At 39.6% G+C, this 16,213-nt stretch overlaps 1 protein-coding gene across 1 annotated transcript; it reads left to right on the top strand.

Annotated features, from left to right (window-relative positions):
- Positions 1–374: 374 nt before the first annotated feature.
- On the top strand, positions 375–10,633 carry BNIP3 (BCL2 interacting protein 3). The gene is made up of 6 exons (XM_062580643.1): positions 375–507; positions 3,300–3,483; positions 4,596–4,680; positions 7,263–7,369; positions 7,478–7,627; positions 9,339–10,633. Exons 1-6 carry the CDS (start codon positions 471–473, stop codon positions 9,388–9,390), a joined length of 615 nt encoding a protein of 204 aa, XP_062436627.1. The 5' UTR covers positions 375–470; the 3' UTR covers positions 9,391–10,633.
- The last annotated feature ends 5,580 nt before the right edge of the window (positions 10,634–16,213 follow it).

Consider the following 16,213-nt stretch of genomic DNA (forward strand, 5'->3'; position numbering starts at 1 on the left):
CCAGACACCTCTCACCATTCAGCCTTCGCGGCCGCCCTTCACAGGGCTCCCCCAAGCCGCCCGAGGCTCTGTGCCCCGCGGAGAACTGCCCCCGGGGTCACCGAGCAGCCTGGCACCATCCCAGCGTCATCCCCGCGCCTGCGGAGCCCCAACGGCCGCGGCAGGGCGCGCGCGCCGCCACAACGGCCCCAACGGCCCCAACGGCCCCAACGGCCCCAACGGCCCCAACGGCCGCGGCGGGGCGCGCGCGCCGCCACAACGGCCCCAACGGCCCCAACGGCCGCGGCGGGGCGCGCGCCGCGGGTGGGGGAGGCGGCGCGGCGGCGGCGGCCAATGAGGCGGGCGCGGCCGCTGACGTCACGGGCGGGCCGCCGCCGCGGCGCCGCGGTCAGTGCGTGTCCAGCGGCGCGGCCCAGCAGCGCCGCGGTCGCGGTCCCGGTCGCGGTCGCGGTGCCGGAGCAGCGCGGGCCATGTCGCGCCTCAGCCCGCAGGAGGAGAATCTGCAGGGTAAGGGCTCTTGGCGCGGCGCCGGGGGCGGCCGCGGCGGTGGCCGGCCGCCCGGGGCGGCCTCCCGCGGCCCGGCCGCGGCTCTGGGGGGGCCGCGCGTCCCTGCCGGAGAAGCGGCGACGTTGGTTGCCGTGTGGAGAAGAGGCGTTTGCCCTGGAAACGGCCGTCGCCGTGCGATGCTTTCGCAGTTGGCAGGCAGGCAGGCAGCAGGTGTTGAGTTCTTCAGCGCTGCGTTTCTGTCGCGAACGCAAAGAGAAAAATAATATTTTCCTGATCCATCCGTGCGTAACAGCTGGGTATAAATACTAGATTTTCATTTAATAAGATCTTCCTTTTGTTAATGGGTGATTCTTACGGCAGTCCTGGCAGTAACTTCTCAGGAGACTGTCTATAAAGCACCCTAGTAACAGGGAGAAGTTAAGACTCAGGTGAAAGAACCGATCAAACCCCAAAAGCCGTGGTATCTTGGTCCTGTAACTTAACGACCAGCTAGGTTAAGATAGCCTCATGAAGTATACCTATCCTATTTGCAGAAGTGGGAAATCTTAGTGCTGCTACATATTAATCTATGATTCACTTGGGGATTTTAGTAGCTCAAAGAGGCATATTCTCTTCTTTTTGAATATGTGGACTTTTTATAGTTGTTTTTTGTTTCTGACATCCAAATCTCCAGTTTTGAAAGCTATATACTAAGAAATTAAGATTTTGAGAACTTACTTGGTGTCTTTTCTTATGCTAATCTGCACTCCCACAGTGTGTATGCTAGCCAAGAGCATCATATAACATCATTCTCTCTTAAGGTCCTTCCTGTGACTCAGTCTGATCAGAGTGTACCGCCATGTTACCCGTGTTCATATCAGTTTATATTTCCAGCTTTATTAAAACATAGGCTATCTTTAAGTGATAAACAACTTAAACCACAAGTCAATACAGTAGCAGAATGCTAGCCACAAGAGTGTCTAAAAGAAAAGGAAGAAAAAAATGGAAACAAGTTAAATATGCAGGTATTCTGTGATCTTTCTGTTGTAATCTTTCTTTTCTCCACGTTTTGTCATACATTAATTGTGCTTTATCCAAAAAGACTTCAGTTCAGTTTATATACCACATTTAAGTAGTGTAACTTTAATGTGGTGTATAAAGGTGTTATGTATGTCTATAGTGCTGATACTTGTTGAAAAGTGATGTGGGAAGTGCACCCCAAGTCGTATACATCTTTATAGGAAATATAGCTTATAAACATGTATGCAAATTATTATAATGCAGTACATGTAGCCTGATAATAAGTGGAGGAGCAGAAGCTGAGGTAGGATGTGAAGGGGCATCAGGAGCAAGGGAAGCAGACTCCTATTAGATGATACTCTCAAGGTAGCTGGAACTAAGGCTCCTGTTGGACAGTATCCCTAATTTACACTTCAGTGGTTTTGATCATTCTTCTGACAGCTTAGTATTTCAGAAGCTGGGGTGGGGAACAGTTTATCTAGATGTAGACAAACAAACAGATAACCAGTCACTTAAAAAGTTGCAAAGTAAAAGATAAATTATCCAGAAAAATGTTTCTTTAGAAGTTAGTAACCCAGAAAGCTTCCATTCAAAAGATCTTATGGGTCTTCTGATTTTTAAGAGGAGAGAAATTGTTGTTTTTAATGGAAAATGATTAGCTTGGTTTTTGCTGTTTTATTTTTGAACCTTAATCTAGTTGCAATCAGAGTACCTCTCTGGTTTTTTGATTTATATATTGCATTAGATCTGTTCATTAGCTTCTCTCTTTCTGCATTACATTATTCCTTTATTTTTCTTTATTCCTTCTGCTGTTTTATTGAATTTAACTTGTTTTCTGAGCTCTGCCACAGTCTTGTTTCTATAGTCCAGTTTCTCTCTTAACACCAGAACAAGAACGTTTCAAACATGAATGTCTGTCCTTCTCTTTCCTTGTTTTTGTCCTAGAGAGCCCTTCTGCTGCATTAACCAAAATTCAGATACTTCCACCTGCCTTTCTCCTAGTATTTACTGCTGTATTTCCCATTCGGGCTCTTGAGCTTTGAAACGTGTCCTATGATGGGCATGATACGTGTACCTACTTCCACCGTTGTCAAATTTTACATAGATAAACTTTTGTATAGATAAATGCCAGTGCCATTTATATAATTATTTAAATAATTCCGCGAGCTAATTTTTCAAATGACAAAACAGGTATGGGTCCTTTTGTGCATTGGTTGCTGCTAGTCCTGAAGAGAGTTGTTATTCAGAACACTTTAAGACAAAGCAACATGTGACTGTCAGTGTTAAAAATACTGCAAACAGCAACACGTGATCTAGTCATTGCCACATATCCTCTATTGCCTAACAGTAACAACTAAAAAAATGTTTAGTGAAAAAAGGCTAAACAAAACACACTAGACTGGAGTCTTGATCCTAAAATATTTTGAGTAAATTAATAACTAAACTTTGGCAGAGTACGTCAGTCCTTGAGATTAGATTCTTGGGCTCCCACCTGTGTTGAACAATAAAAATTATATATATCTCTATGAATTAAAGTAAAAGATTTCTAGCTTCAGAAACAGACACAGCATATGACCAGCTTCTTTTCAGTTCTGTGAGACTTTCCAGCTTGCTAACAAAACCTCCACATTTTGGCAATTCATCATGTTTGTTAGCTGAGATATCGACGCCAGAACTTCTGGACATCATACTGTAATATCACACTGGGGAGGATCAAGAGTCTTGTGTTCTACATGCCTTTTATGCAAAACCACCTGATTTTTTCTGGTTCTGTTTTCACTTATGACATGCAGGTTCCTGGGTAGAACTCCATTTCAGTAGTAATGGAAACGGTAGTGGAAATACAGTGATGCCAACAAGCCAAGAGCAAGTACCAGCCTCTATTTCCATTCACAACGGTGACATGGAGAAAATACTCCTTGATGCTCAACATGAATCTGGACGAAGCAGTTCAAGAGAAAGTTCACGCTGTGACAGGTAGTCATAAAATGCTATAGGAAAAACAAAGTAAAGCTCACTATTACACAAAGCTATTTTTATGTACAAGAGGCAAAGACATACAGAAATGTATACACATATCTGAGTATGTGTATATGCAAATGCCTACACATAGACAGAGAAGAGGAGACAGAAAACTTAATAGATGGGCATATAATTACTGAAGTAAGGCTTGGATAGAAGTCTGTCCTGAAACCAGGAAAGAGTTACTGGCAAGAGGATTCTAGAAGACATCTCACACTCATGATGATATCCTCTTGAAGTTTTAGTGTATCCTGATGAAGAAATTCAACAGCAGAACTTCACATGGGCTTGCTGCTTATGGGCTAGGAGCAGTCTTTTTCCGGTGGGGGGAGAAATCTCAAGCACTTTGTGGCTTTTATTCTAAAGGATTGGTCCTTGTACAAGCAGTGTCAATGCCATTCTCAAGAGCATATAATGCTGCTTACACTGCTGCCTTAAACAGAAGCAACGGAAAGGAAAAAGTGATAAAAAACTTGTATTTTGTAAGGATGTACATCTGGTAAAAGAATTCTTAGATATCTAATTGCTAAAAAAGTGTCCAATATCTAATTGCAAAACACAGCAAAACACAGATTTCTGGAAGTATAATGTACAACTCTATGTAGATGATAGATTAATATGTTTGACTTTTCTGGGCTTTGAGGTTTGCAGTCTAAACTTTATTGAACCAGAGGAATTACAAGACTCATGAAATGTACAGTAGGATGCAGAACCTCACAGTTTCATCTGATTACTTCAAATTCAGTTCGAAACCCACTATCATCCATCAGTTGTTATTGATAACATGGGCCATACCTGACTTAAAACCTCACAGGTATATCTTCACACTACTGAAAACCAGCTCTGTGCAGCAAGGTTCTTGGCAGATTCAGTTAGGAAATAAAAGATTAACTGTATATGATGAATGAATCATATTGCCAGTTGACAGATGATCCTTTTAGGAATTATAGGTCAGGGCACTATAGCTTCTTAGCTCTGTTCACCAGCTTTTAGTTCACCCCAAAAGGATTATAATCATGAAAAGATACAACGCACTCTTTCTGACTTGTGCTTCTCTCTTTGTCAAGCCCTCCTCGTTCCCAAACGCCTCAAGACAGTAACAGAGTTTTGGAAATAGAGAGTCACAGCAGTGGAGAAAAGAATAGCTTCCAGGTAAGAAGCTCACCTTGCTTTAGTGAATGAATCTGTTACTATATGGTTTGAAAACATAATGCAAAGACTTAAGCAACTGAGTAATTTAGTAACCTAGAAAAATCTCTGCAGAATCAGGCTTTATGTTTATTTTTAAGAATCTGATTTGCATGGACTATTTTTTTTCTTTAATATGTAATCTGAGATTTTTCAGAGGGATTTACATGCCTTAACCTCTTGTCTTTTAAAATGGCCTGGTTCTCAATGCCTCTTTCCGGCCACAAATCAAAACATTCATCCTCAGAATCTACAGTAGCTTTCAGGAGAAAGATAGTCCAGAAGATAACCACTAGACTATGATTCAACATTTTGCTGAGACTCCAACTTTTTGAGATCTTGAGTTATGTTCTGTATCATGGTCTCTCTGTGGAATGGGCATTTTTCTTCCCTACTTAATAGGTCAATTGTGAGTAAAATCTTATCGGTGATCATGGCACAATCAGATTTTACTCTGCGATGTACAGGGAACATGAGACATGCATATGCATGGGTATACAGTTTAGTGTTCTGCAGATGTGTCCTCTCCTTCCTTTGGTTGTCTATGTGATACATACGTCAAGAACCTCCTACAATGAGATTTTACTTGGTTTAAATATGCTGCTACAGATGCATTATGAATTTAAGAGTAGATTTGACAGCAGCAAGAATTTCTAGTCACTTAAACATGACAGCCACTGCAAAGTAGTGCAGTAGCTTTATAATTCCACTTCCTTTTCAAGACTAGTACTTAACAGGAACATTTCTACATACTGCTTTGAAAATTCACAATTATTTCCAGTTCCGTTCTGTACAATTTCTGTTTAAATACTTGCAAAGAAAATTTGTGAATCACACATTGACAAGAGTAAAAAAGCATACTGTATATTAACCATGTTCCATAAATATATCGCTTATTGCATTGAAACAGGCTACAATCCTAAGTCTTCAAAGTAATTTGTTACTAACTAATACTAAAATTTTTTACTTACAAAAAACATTTTGAGGACAAACGTATTAGAATGGCTTTAAGTAAATCTTCCTGTTTTTCCAGAGATTTTCTGCATTAGGTAAATTGCTCTCCCTGTGCTGTTTCTGTTCAAAGATACTATTATTTTCTCTTTAAATTGAAATGTGTTCTGTAGCTGTGACCGCATTGCGAGGTTAGCGAATAGCAATCGAGATTATATTTCACTTATGGCCTCTACATCAAATACAGTGTATGATGTGCAGTGTCATTCCTTTAATTCTTTTAATAAATCAGCACCTTTACATCTTATTTTAAAAACACTAGTTTTTTTTCTGTCATGTCCCTCTATCTCAGTTACTGTGGTCCTTCATCTGTAGGCTGGCTATGTGCTACATAGTCTCATCTTAGTGTCTCCCTGGCTGTCTGTATTCATTTATAGATTCATTCTCTTCCCAGTGTTACAGACTTTAAGAAAGGAATGTCTTTGTGTTCAGTGCTAGTACAGCACTTAACTCAGTGAGCTTTCAGTTTTTTATTAGTTTCTAAATTATACAGCTGTATAGATAATGCATAGTTCAATTAATTCTCAAAAATTACATGTAAAATATATACATCTTCTTCCTTTCCTATCTAAAACTCTTCAGTCATCTCTACAGCTCCTACAGGAATCTAGCTGAATGAATTATCAGCTTTAGGTAAAATAAATACATGTACTCTGAATTAATTGGTTTTTTGTTACATTACATTGTTACATTTTATGTTATCAGAAAACTCCTATACTTAAAAATCATTATTTACACTACAAGATCAAATAATTAAAAATTAAAAAAAAAAACTAGAAGAGTGTTTGAGTTGTCTGGACAATTGTACTTTCATTCTTAAGTGTACATGTGTATACATAACTATTTAAATCTTATGATCCACATACTATTTTTATCACAAGACTTCGACTCAATTTAATGCACATATAACAAGCTGCAAATTGTATTCTCGTTCAGCATTTATAGTGTACTCCCTTGAAATGAAGCCCCTGTTTTTTGCTGCACAAATTTATGCAGATAGACTTGGGCTCTCTTCATGTGTAGTCCAAGTTTCCTTGGTATGAAAAAATACTGGCCCAAAAGCCAAGTGGCTTTATTAAATTAATTCTCACCTATTTGGCTTGTGTCATAGATCTTCAGATGAGATAAGTATGATATCCATATAATTTTGAATTATATGAAAATGAGAAGTTTCTTTTACCAAATATCATTCAGATGTGTGAACTTTGGATATTTTCAGATCCTTTACGTGAAGGTGAAATACAGGCTGTGGCATTATGATTCCAAGTGTAGCCTTTACATAAGCAAGTATGGCATTTAGTCTGTTCTGTTCAAATCCCCCCCCCCCCCAACACACACTGGGTTTTTATTTAGTTTCTAAATACTGTACTACAAGTGATACAGAAAAATCATATTGGAAAGAGATGGGAAAAATGAGCTGCAGAGGTACAATCTAATATATGGGCTTAGACACAGGATATAAGATTTGTTTTGCAGTAATAATTGGCTAGCCATAATAGTCCAGTGTACAGTTTGATAATGTTTGTTTGTTCTAGTCTGAAGAAGATTTTCTTGAAAGGAGGAAAGAAGTCGAAAGGCTCCTGAAGAAAAATGCAGATTGGATATGGGACTGGTCCAGCAGGCCTGAGAACATCCCACCAAAGTGAGTGCTGCGAGTATTTCTGGGTGACCTTGGATATGGCTTTTACTTCCAGAAGTTTCAGTACATTTTAATTAAATGATGTGTTTGTATTTTCTTCCTCAAAACTAGGGAATTCCTCTTTAAACATCCCAGGCGCACAGCCACCCTCAGCATGAGAAATACAAGTGTAATGAAGAAAGGGGGCATATTCTCAGCAGAATTTTTGAAAGTTTTTCTTCCATCTCTGCTACTTTCTCATTTGCTTGCCATTGGACTAGGGTAAGTTTACATTTAAAAGAGAAGCATTTTCCATTCTGAACAATTATCATATTTTAAAATTCCACATTCAGAGGAACACACACACACAAAGAAAACAGGAATTGATTTTCTTTAGTTGGATAAGGCTTCAGATTATCCTTCTCCTTTAAAAATACCTACAGGACACAGAGTGAAGAGATTAAATGCCTTTTAGTCTCGAGCAGAGTTTGCCAGTACCTAAGAGTGGCAGATTCCTAGATACCTGCAAAGAACATTGAGAGTCCAGGCATATCTGTGCCTCTCTCCCATGAGTTCACTGTACCACGTGAGAGGGTTTGGAGTTCTGAGGAGATGCCTGTTTTCCAAGGAACCTTCTTCCCGTAGCTCTGGTCCTGCTCTTTCTCTGCTCACTCACTTGCATAGATCCTGAACCCTTATCAAGGCTGCAGAAGTTTAGAGTGAGAGGATGCAAGAGAGAATGCCTCAAATTTTGTCCTTTAGGAAAATAAACAACTTCATTTATTGCTTAAGGTATAAGAGTTAATTCTAGTTATAGTTTACAACATCAAATGAAAAATAGTTTTGTTCATGGAAATTTACATGAATCTCAGTCCTAGCTTTTCAGTATTTCTTCTTAAGTATAGTTTTCTTACTCTTTTCTTATATACAATTTGGCTGGTAGGGCCAGACAATGTAAAAGAGAAATCAGCTCTGAGGAACAAATACTTCACTAGCATGGACATAGTCTTGAAAAGGTAGACAGGAAGGCTGTGCAACTACAGTAATTGGAATGAGGGACAGTCCCAATCTTCTTTAGTCCCTTATTATGCATAATTGGGGCTGTATGAAAGCACAGATGATCTTCCTATACAAAAATCAAGATCTCATCCTCCTTATACCATAAAAGCAGCATGAAATCAATTCAACTTTCTTACCTTGTTCCAAAATTGAATAACACAACATAGAACAAAAGCATGCAAGACTTTTCCTTTCAGAATGAACACAAATTTTGTAACATAAGTACTTACTTACTTACTGGTGTCTTCCACCATTGCTACAATCTTGTAACATTCCAATCCAGCACAGAATAGCTAACAGTAATCATTTCTTCATAACATGCTTAATGCAAAAGCAGTTTAAATAGTTAAACTTCAAAATAGTCATTTCTATAGAAAGTAAATAAATATAAGACATAGAGGGCAGTTGTGAAAGCATACCAAGAAGGGAAACAACTGAAGAAATAGTAAAAAGTTCCTGAAGATTACAGTACAATGAGGTATTTAGAAATGTTAACATATTTAGCAAATAGAAAAAAAAAAAAAAAAAAAAAAAACAATGACAAAAGGAAAAATGTAACAAAATGACCGACTTCAGAGAGTTTCTGAGGCAGTGTGATCTTGTTAATGGCATACTTACCTGACTTTGGCATTCCTGAAACATGTATAACTCAGCTTACACAGGACTAATTTCTGTTAGAATACAGGGAGCATTATTAGACAAAGATACGCACGAAGTCATAAGCAGCTGAAAACTGAGTTTCATAAGCAATTGAAAACTGAGTTTTATACTATACACTTGTTTTGCTGTCTTAATTATAGCGGGCACTGCTGCTCCTACCACAAATTACATAACTAGTAATCTGATGAGAGAGAAAATAAGTGTTCCTTACATGCTGTACATTCCTTTTAAAATGAAATGCAACACTGACTGACCATACATTCTTGACCCTCAGGATTTACATTGGAAGACGCCTTACAACCACAGCTTCAAGCAGTACTTTTTAAAGGCAGGTAAAATCCACTTTCAAAGCAAAGAAAATATTCATCTAAATACAAGAGGTCAACAGCATAAACTTCTGTGCTAGCAATGGTTACATGATCCGTGTGTATCTGTTCTGTATACGTTGTGTTCCTAGTTTAGTAAGAATGGAAGAAGATATGCTAAAGCTAAGGTATGATACATACATAGTCTTCTGGATCCATTCATAAAGCATGTTTCAGGCAGATTAACAGCTGTTTTATTGCTTTGTAGTGAAATATCTTTGAAATTTATAAGAACTTGATGTTTAAAAACAAAACCTTAGCTTTAATATAGCAATCGTGATTCAGCTAGATCTTCATCTAAACTGCCATTTCTTTAATACTTCAGAGATGTGAATATTCTTCACTGCTAATGTAATCATGACAAAAAGGGATTAGCCCAAAAGAGTGTGTGGCCTTATGTAACGTATACAGTAATTCAGAGAAAGCTTTTACCTCATTTGAGGCAACTCTTCATTTACTTAAGATTTTGCTTAGCTCTTCTTTCATTTTGTGTGAGACATGAAATGTTAAAAGACACAATCAGCTTCAAGAATTTAACATATCAGTAAAATTTCAATTTTTATTAGTGCAGAGTCTGATCCACAATTGTCCAAGTTAAAATTTTAACCTTATATCCAGTAGTTTCCTTTGCAAAGGCTGTTGTTTAACCCCTGAATTACAGAAGATCCTTCTGTTGGTTGTTCTTGCAGACCAGTGCTTCTCAGTCTTTTTATCTGTAAAATAATAATTTTACATCTTAAACTTATCTCATCCCTGTATAGATTTAAAAAAAAGGTTTGTTTGCTTTTTTGTTTGTATTAAGGGAAGGCATTTTCATTCAGTAATTGTCTTGTTTAATGAGAAAAATGGATGTTTGCCAAATTAGCATAAATTTTATATGTTTAAATAAAAAGGTTACTCACGGATTCAGAGTTATCTCTTTCCTTTTCCTTTAAGCATTTAAAAATAGGGGCTAAAAACAGCATTAGACAGGGCTCTGTATATCTATTGTCCTCTTAAACAGGACAGTTTCACACTGTTTATTTGCACGACTGGCAAATCATTATGAAGTTTTTACATAAAACAATTTTATTGTTAATTCTTAAATTTGAATGTTGCTAATTAGTCAGAAGTCATTCAGTAACTAAAACTCACTGAACTTTCATATACGTATTTTACTTTGTACCAGCATCATCATTTAAAAATAAACGTGCTTTCTACTTTATTTTCGTCCTGTAACTATATCGAGTTTTTCTTCTGTGCTTGAAACAGATCTGCAATGTTCATTAAAAAATAAATCTATTTATTGGTTAGGGGGCACCTTGTAACACCATACAGGGTTCGTGTCCTGTCATCAAATCACATCACAGGTGTGGGACTAGACTGTCGTTACACAGGCGAACAGTGGCTTTTGTGGGCCCCAACCCAGCAGAGAGACATGCTTAACTTTCCATAAGTGTAATCCTGTAAAGGCTATCGGAAATTCTCACGTGCATGTATTTGAGGGCATACCATTCATAGGAGGTATATAGGTTCTATCTTTGCATGCTGTATATCAGTATGTGTGCAAGAGAACAATTTAAGGATTATTTTTATTTCTAAATAATCTTTCCCATAGAATGAATATGGGATATTAGAGACCAATAACTAACTGCAGTCTATGTGAAAAATCAGCTGATAAATTGCTTGAATGTATATCATAATTGGAGCAAAACTGCAGTGAAATTAAGTCTATTTTTAAAAATAGTCAGCATTCTCCCCAAATAGTATTAAAAACCCATTGATGTTTGAATAGTAGTTAGATCAGCTTCTTCCTCCCCCTTAATTCTTACCTTTTTATCATATGCACTACTGCATATATAAGTGTAAAGAAAATAGAGATTCCATAAAATTACTGCTAAAAAAACCTCACCAGCTCCTCTCAGTGCTTTCCAGCCCTAATTCCTGTTATCGTGACCCCTACTCCACATTCTTTTATTAAGGACTAAATGACCTCTGGTTTGGTGGAGGGGTGGAAGGTCTCAATTATTTGCAATATTCTTTGATCCCAGAGGCATTTGCAGATAGCTTTTTTTAGATTATAATGATTGAGGTCATTAGAGGTAGTTATACATTTAATTTTTACTCCTTCTTAATCTGTATTGAAAGAAAAGAAAGAAAGCAGCAGCAAAAAATCAGAGGTATTAATGATGTACTCAATACCTGGAGCTCTTTGACTTAAACAAGGGTTGTAACAAAGACATTATCACTTTATTTACCCACGTTTTTAAGATCCTCTTTCAGAGGACTAGTTTTCAATGTATTATCCACTGTATTTATATGACATGCCAAAGGTGACTATTACTCATTTCAGAAAAAGCAATGTTGTGTAACACTTAAAAATCATCATATGGTCCACTCTTGTGGCCCATATACTACTATAAATATATTATTATATACTATAAATTTATTTATAGCAGCAAATTCTTAGGGTGCCCTGAGTCAAAATTGATGTATAATTATTTTTAACATGACTGAAAGAAGCAAGGTTGATTAAAAAAAAAAAATCAAACCTAGTCACTATAGTATCATTAAACGAACAAAACATTTAACATCATTACTGAAATACTGACCAAGACATTTTTACAGATCTACATCAGTTTTCTGTGATCAAATGTTTGCCTTTTGCCCCTGTGCCTTCAACATTGATTTAGCATGCCCAAGCTTCTCAAAAAGGGAGTTATAACCAGTGTACAAGTAGTGTACTGAAAGATAGGGTCTAAAAATGTCTTACCATGCTAGTGATTCACAAAAATTGCACCGAAGACTTCGCCATTTGGTCTTCATATTTACAGGCATCAAAACAATCTAGACGGTACTGTTTTCTTCTGCTTTGGATTCTCTGTACAGTTTGTTCTCCTCCGGATGCTCAGCCTTGCACAGTCAGGTGCTTTCCAGAGCGCTTTGCTTGGGTTTCATCCTTCCTGATGTAGATCACACTCTAAGACGACACAAGAGGATCCTTCTGGAAGAGAAGGCACGTTAGCTGCAGGCACAGAGGGGAAACAGTACCCAAGATTGTCTGCAGGTACGATCGATAAAAGCAGCATTGTCCTTCAGGCAACAGAATCTGTATCTGCTGTTTTGGGACAGGTCCTCAGTCACTAAGGACTATCCATCTGGAAGTCTAATTGGATATGGAAAACTGAAATCAAGCACTTTGGAAAGTAAGTTTTGGAGAAGCTTAGCTGTGGGAATAAGTATGCATGGTGGTTGCCTAAATCTTCTACATAATGAAGAAATGAAGATATTATTGCCTTTCCCAGTAAATATACACAGAAATCATTATTAATGGGAGGCAGAACTTAGAAGGTGGCTCATTTCTGCTCAAAGCACGTAGCAGTTCACATCACAAACCAAGAGTGGAAAAGTCAGCGCAGGCATCGAGGCTGGGAAAGGCGTTTGTCTTGCTCTGCCTTCTGTTCAGCGCTCTTTTCTGTATAGTGGATGTTCCTGCCATGAACATTGCTGATACCTGGTCTCGACTTTGGAAAAGAAGATTCCTGGCTCCATTCACCGGCTGCAACTCAGAACTAACACTTTACCGGTTTCAGAGGCTTGATGCACAACAACTGGTAAATGGCTGAAAAACTCTATTGCCCTTCAACATGAGAAGCTATAGTAACAGAGGAACTACTGCTCCAGCATTACCTGGACAGTTGCCTAACAATGTCTGTAACGTGCTGAGCTGGCAACACCAGTGACTCCATAGCATTGTACTGTCTCAGTTGAAAGCCCAACAAGACCTCGTGAGCATGTGATGTGGGGTGGGGTGGGATAGGGAGAGGGGCAAAAAGAGGAACTTGCTACGGAAAATCCATGAAGGGTGGACCTGGGTATTTCATAACCACACAGATTCTGTCAAGGCACCAGAGAGCTTTAGCCAAAGTACGCAGTCACAGAAGGAAAACAGTCCCATTCAAAGCAAAGTTTATGCCACAGGCAGCAGGGAGCAGGCGCAGGGCCCACTGAGGAATCACAGCATGCATCGTTTTACACCAGAAATACTGTCACTGAGACGGTGGTATAAAAACCTATGAAACAAAAAGGCAGGCATGAAAGAAATGTTATGAATCTATGTGTTTTCTACAGTCCCTTGAAAGCTACTACAATCAGAGGTTTTCAAGGCAAGCAGAAGACCATTCCTTCTCCAGAAGCCTCTTGGCAACAGCTGAGCAGCAATCGGTTTGTTGCAGTTTTAAAGCAGTTCTGCGTGGGTTCAAAGCTTTGAGCATGCTTTGCTTTGCTAGCGGAATGCTACCATCATCAGCAAAGAGCAGACTCGAAAGCCCAAGCAGTTGGGTACTGGAAATCAAACTGCAGCAGATACTGGTTTACCTGCCAAGCTGATTGCTCCTGAGACACGCGTCGTTTGCAGCTGCAGAGGACATTGTGAGGCTGGGTCCGCGGTAAGCTCACTGTACAAGGGCCACCATCAGGCAGTGGGGGCAAAGACAGTACTTACGCTCCAAGAATGACAATTTCTATGATGATAGAACAGAAGTGACTTACTGCAAAAATCAGTTTCTGCTGTTTTTACATGTATCCTTCTTACTCTGCAGTGTTCAGAGGAGATTCACTTACGGGAGCCTCTCTAACACTCTCTGGAGTGGCATATATTCCCTGTCACATTGTCCGAGGACAGCTGCATAGCAGGAGAGCTTCCCACAGCCTCCCACTTTTCCCAGAGCATCCACATTGCAGATGGGCCACACGTGAAACAAGAACAACGACGGACAAAGATCAGAAGTCTGCCTGGATACTGAGCACGTGAGGATGCCCAGTGCAGAGTATTAAAAGAGAACATGTGTAAAGATATACCACGTACACTTTCCTGGTGCAGTTCACTGGAAGAGAGATGGTGTCTTTCGATTAATAGAGGCCAATCAAATTTTCCTTCCAATAATTTGTCTAAACACTCTTTGAACCCAAGAGTTTCAGCCACCCAATGCCATGCTGTTCACTTCAGGGACAACAATTTTGTTGTTTCCACAAGCCGAAGTTACAGATTTGAAGGACTATCAATGAGATCACTTAGGTCAGCCACCTCGGTAACTGCGTGATTAGATGTGCGTGATAGAAAGTCAGTGGGGAGCCACTACGTCAGCACATGCGAGCAATGGCAATTTTGGAGAACACACGTGATCAACAACCCATCAGACTGAGTATTTTCAATACAAAGCTATGGCTTACAACTTGCTTCAGATGCTGCTTGCTTTTGTAATGCCCAAGGGATTGGATTGGGCAGAAGTTAGTATCAAGGAGTAGTGGGAGATTTGCAAAGTAGTGATGCTTCCATTACTGTCTAGGGGAAGAGGAGAGAGAAGGGTTAACTCCCAGGCACAAATCAGGACCGGGTTTTACTGGTGGGCTACTCACACACCAACTACTCTGCTAGATGCTACACCTACTGTAGAAGCTTGTCTGTGCGAAAGTGTGGGTGGGATGGGGAAATCTCTCCACTTTGAGAGGAGGGGAGAGCTCTGAGTTGAAGTTAAGAGTGTTTCGGTCGAGGTGGCTCCCTCAGTTCCACCTTGTCAGCGTTACTCGTGACCAGACAGGGCTAAGTCTCACAGCACCGCGGCTGTTACACCGTTATTTATAGCACACATACTTCGCATCCGAGTTTCTACAAACAACTCACCCGCCCAGGCAGTCGCTGGAACAAAGGGGGCACTGTGTTATTCAGCAGTACTTGCAAAAGAGCAGCTAACAGGGCCTCCTTTCATTTGGATCAGATTCCCTCAAGCCTCTTTTGATCCCTGCTTTACAAGTCCCTCTTTCCCTCCCAAATTAAAAGCATAAATACAGCTTCACATCCACCTTTGAGGAACAGCTATACTTACATATTTGCTTTGGCTTTCACAAGGGTTTCTTACATAAAGCTAGAGGTAGAAAGACATATGAAAACACTTTTCCACGTGTTCTATTCTTTCTGATGTATGAAAAAAAGAGGCTTTTTAGCAGCCATCATCATCATGCATTTTAGTTGTCGTGATTAGGGGGAAAGAATACAAGTAATATTAAAAGGTGAATTAGTGGACTGAAAGAACAACTGCTACTCCAGAGTTTCCTTCCTAGGAATAATGTGGAAGTGGCAGCACATAACCTGGAAGCAGGCAAGTATCGCTTAGAGTCTCGGCCTTTGTTGGCTTTCACACAGATACCAAAACAAGCAACTTGCCTTAAACCACAAGTCAACCAAGCAAAAAAGCCTGTCTCTATTTGCACTGCACTCTAACTGGCTAAAGCAAAACTCTTGCTAAATAAACATTTTGAAATACTATGCAAAACAGTAAAATTAATACTAATCAAGGCTTCTTAACACTAATTTATAAGCATCACAGGAGAGCTCCCTCTCCTGCCCCCAGCTTTAAAGATAAATTCCTTTCCAACTATATCTGGTGTTTGTAAGGTGGAGAAATCAGTCTCACTGATTTTTCAAAGACAAATTTCTTAAGTGTTTCCCTAAAGTACTTTCTCATGAATTTGGATACATAGGGCTTTTGTTCCTGACTACAGGTTGTCTCTGTAAGTAAACACTCAGTGACTACTGAGCTATGAATTACTGTCCACAAGAAGCTGCTCGCTTATCTTCTCAAGCTTTCATTCATAGAGAATGGGGGATTGTTGTCCCCCCACGCTCAAACAACACCCAGATAACTGAACAGCATCTAGATCCACCACTGGTGGTGGATCCTCACTGTTACCATCCCTGAAACCATTCCAACAGCCAACAGTTAAAGTATCTGAAAGAGGGAGAACC

The sequence above is a fragment of the Rhea pennata genome, chromosome 7, assembly GCF_028389875.1.
Source record: "Rhea pennata isolate bPtePen1 chromosome 7, bPtePen1.pri, whole genome shotgun sequence".
NCBI classification, from domain to species: domain Eukaryota; kingdom Metazoa; phylum Chordata; class Aves; order Rheiformes; family Rheidae; genus Rhea; species Rhea pennata.

Bases quoted from the DNA above. Each gene is read 5' to 3' on its own strand.
- BNIP3 (XM_062580643.1), top strand. From the start codon at position 471: ATGTCGCGCCTCAGCCCGCAGGAGGAGAATCTGCAGG. The intron at 4,681-7,262 runs GTAAGAAGCTCA...TGTTTGTTCTAG, and splicing joins GAGAAAAGAATAGCTTCCAG to TCTGAAGAAGATTTTCTTGA. The intron at 7,628-9,338 runs GTAAGTTTACAT...CTTGACCCTCAG, and splicing joins TTGCTTGCCATTGGACTAGG to GATTTACATTGGAAGACGCC.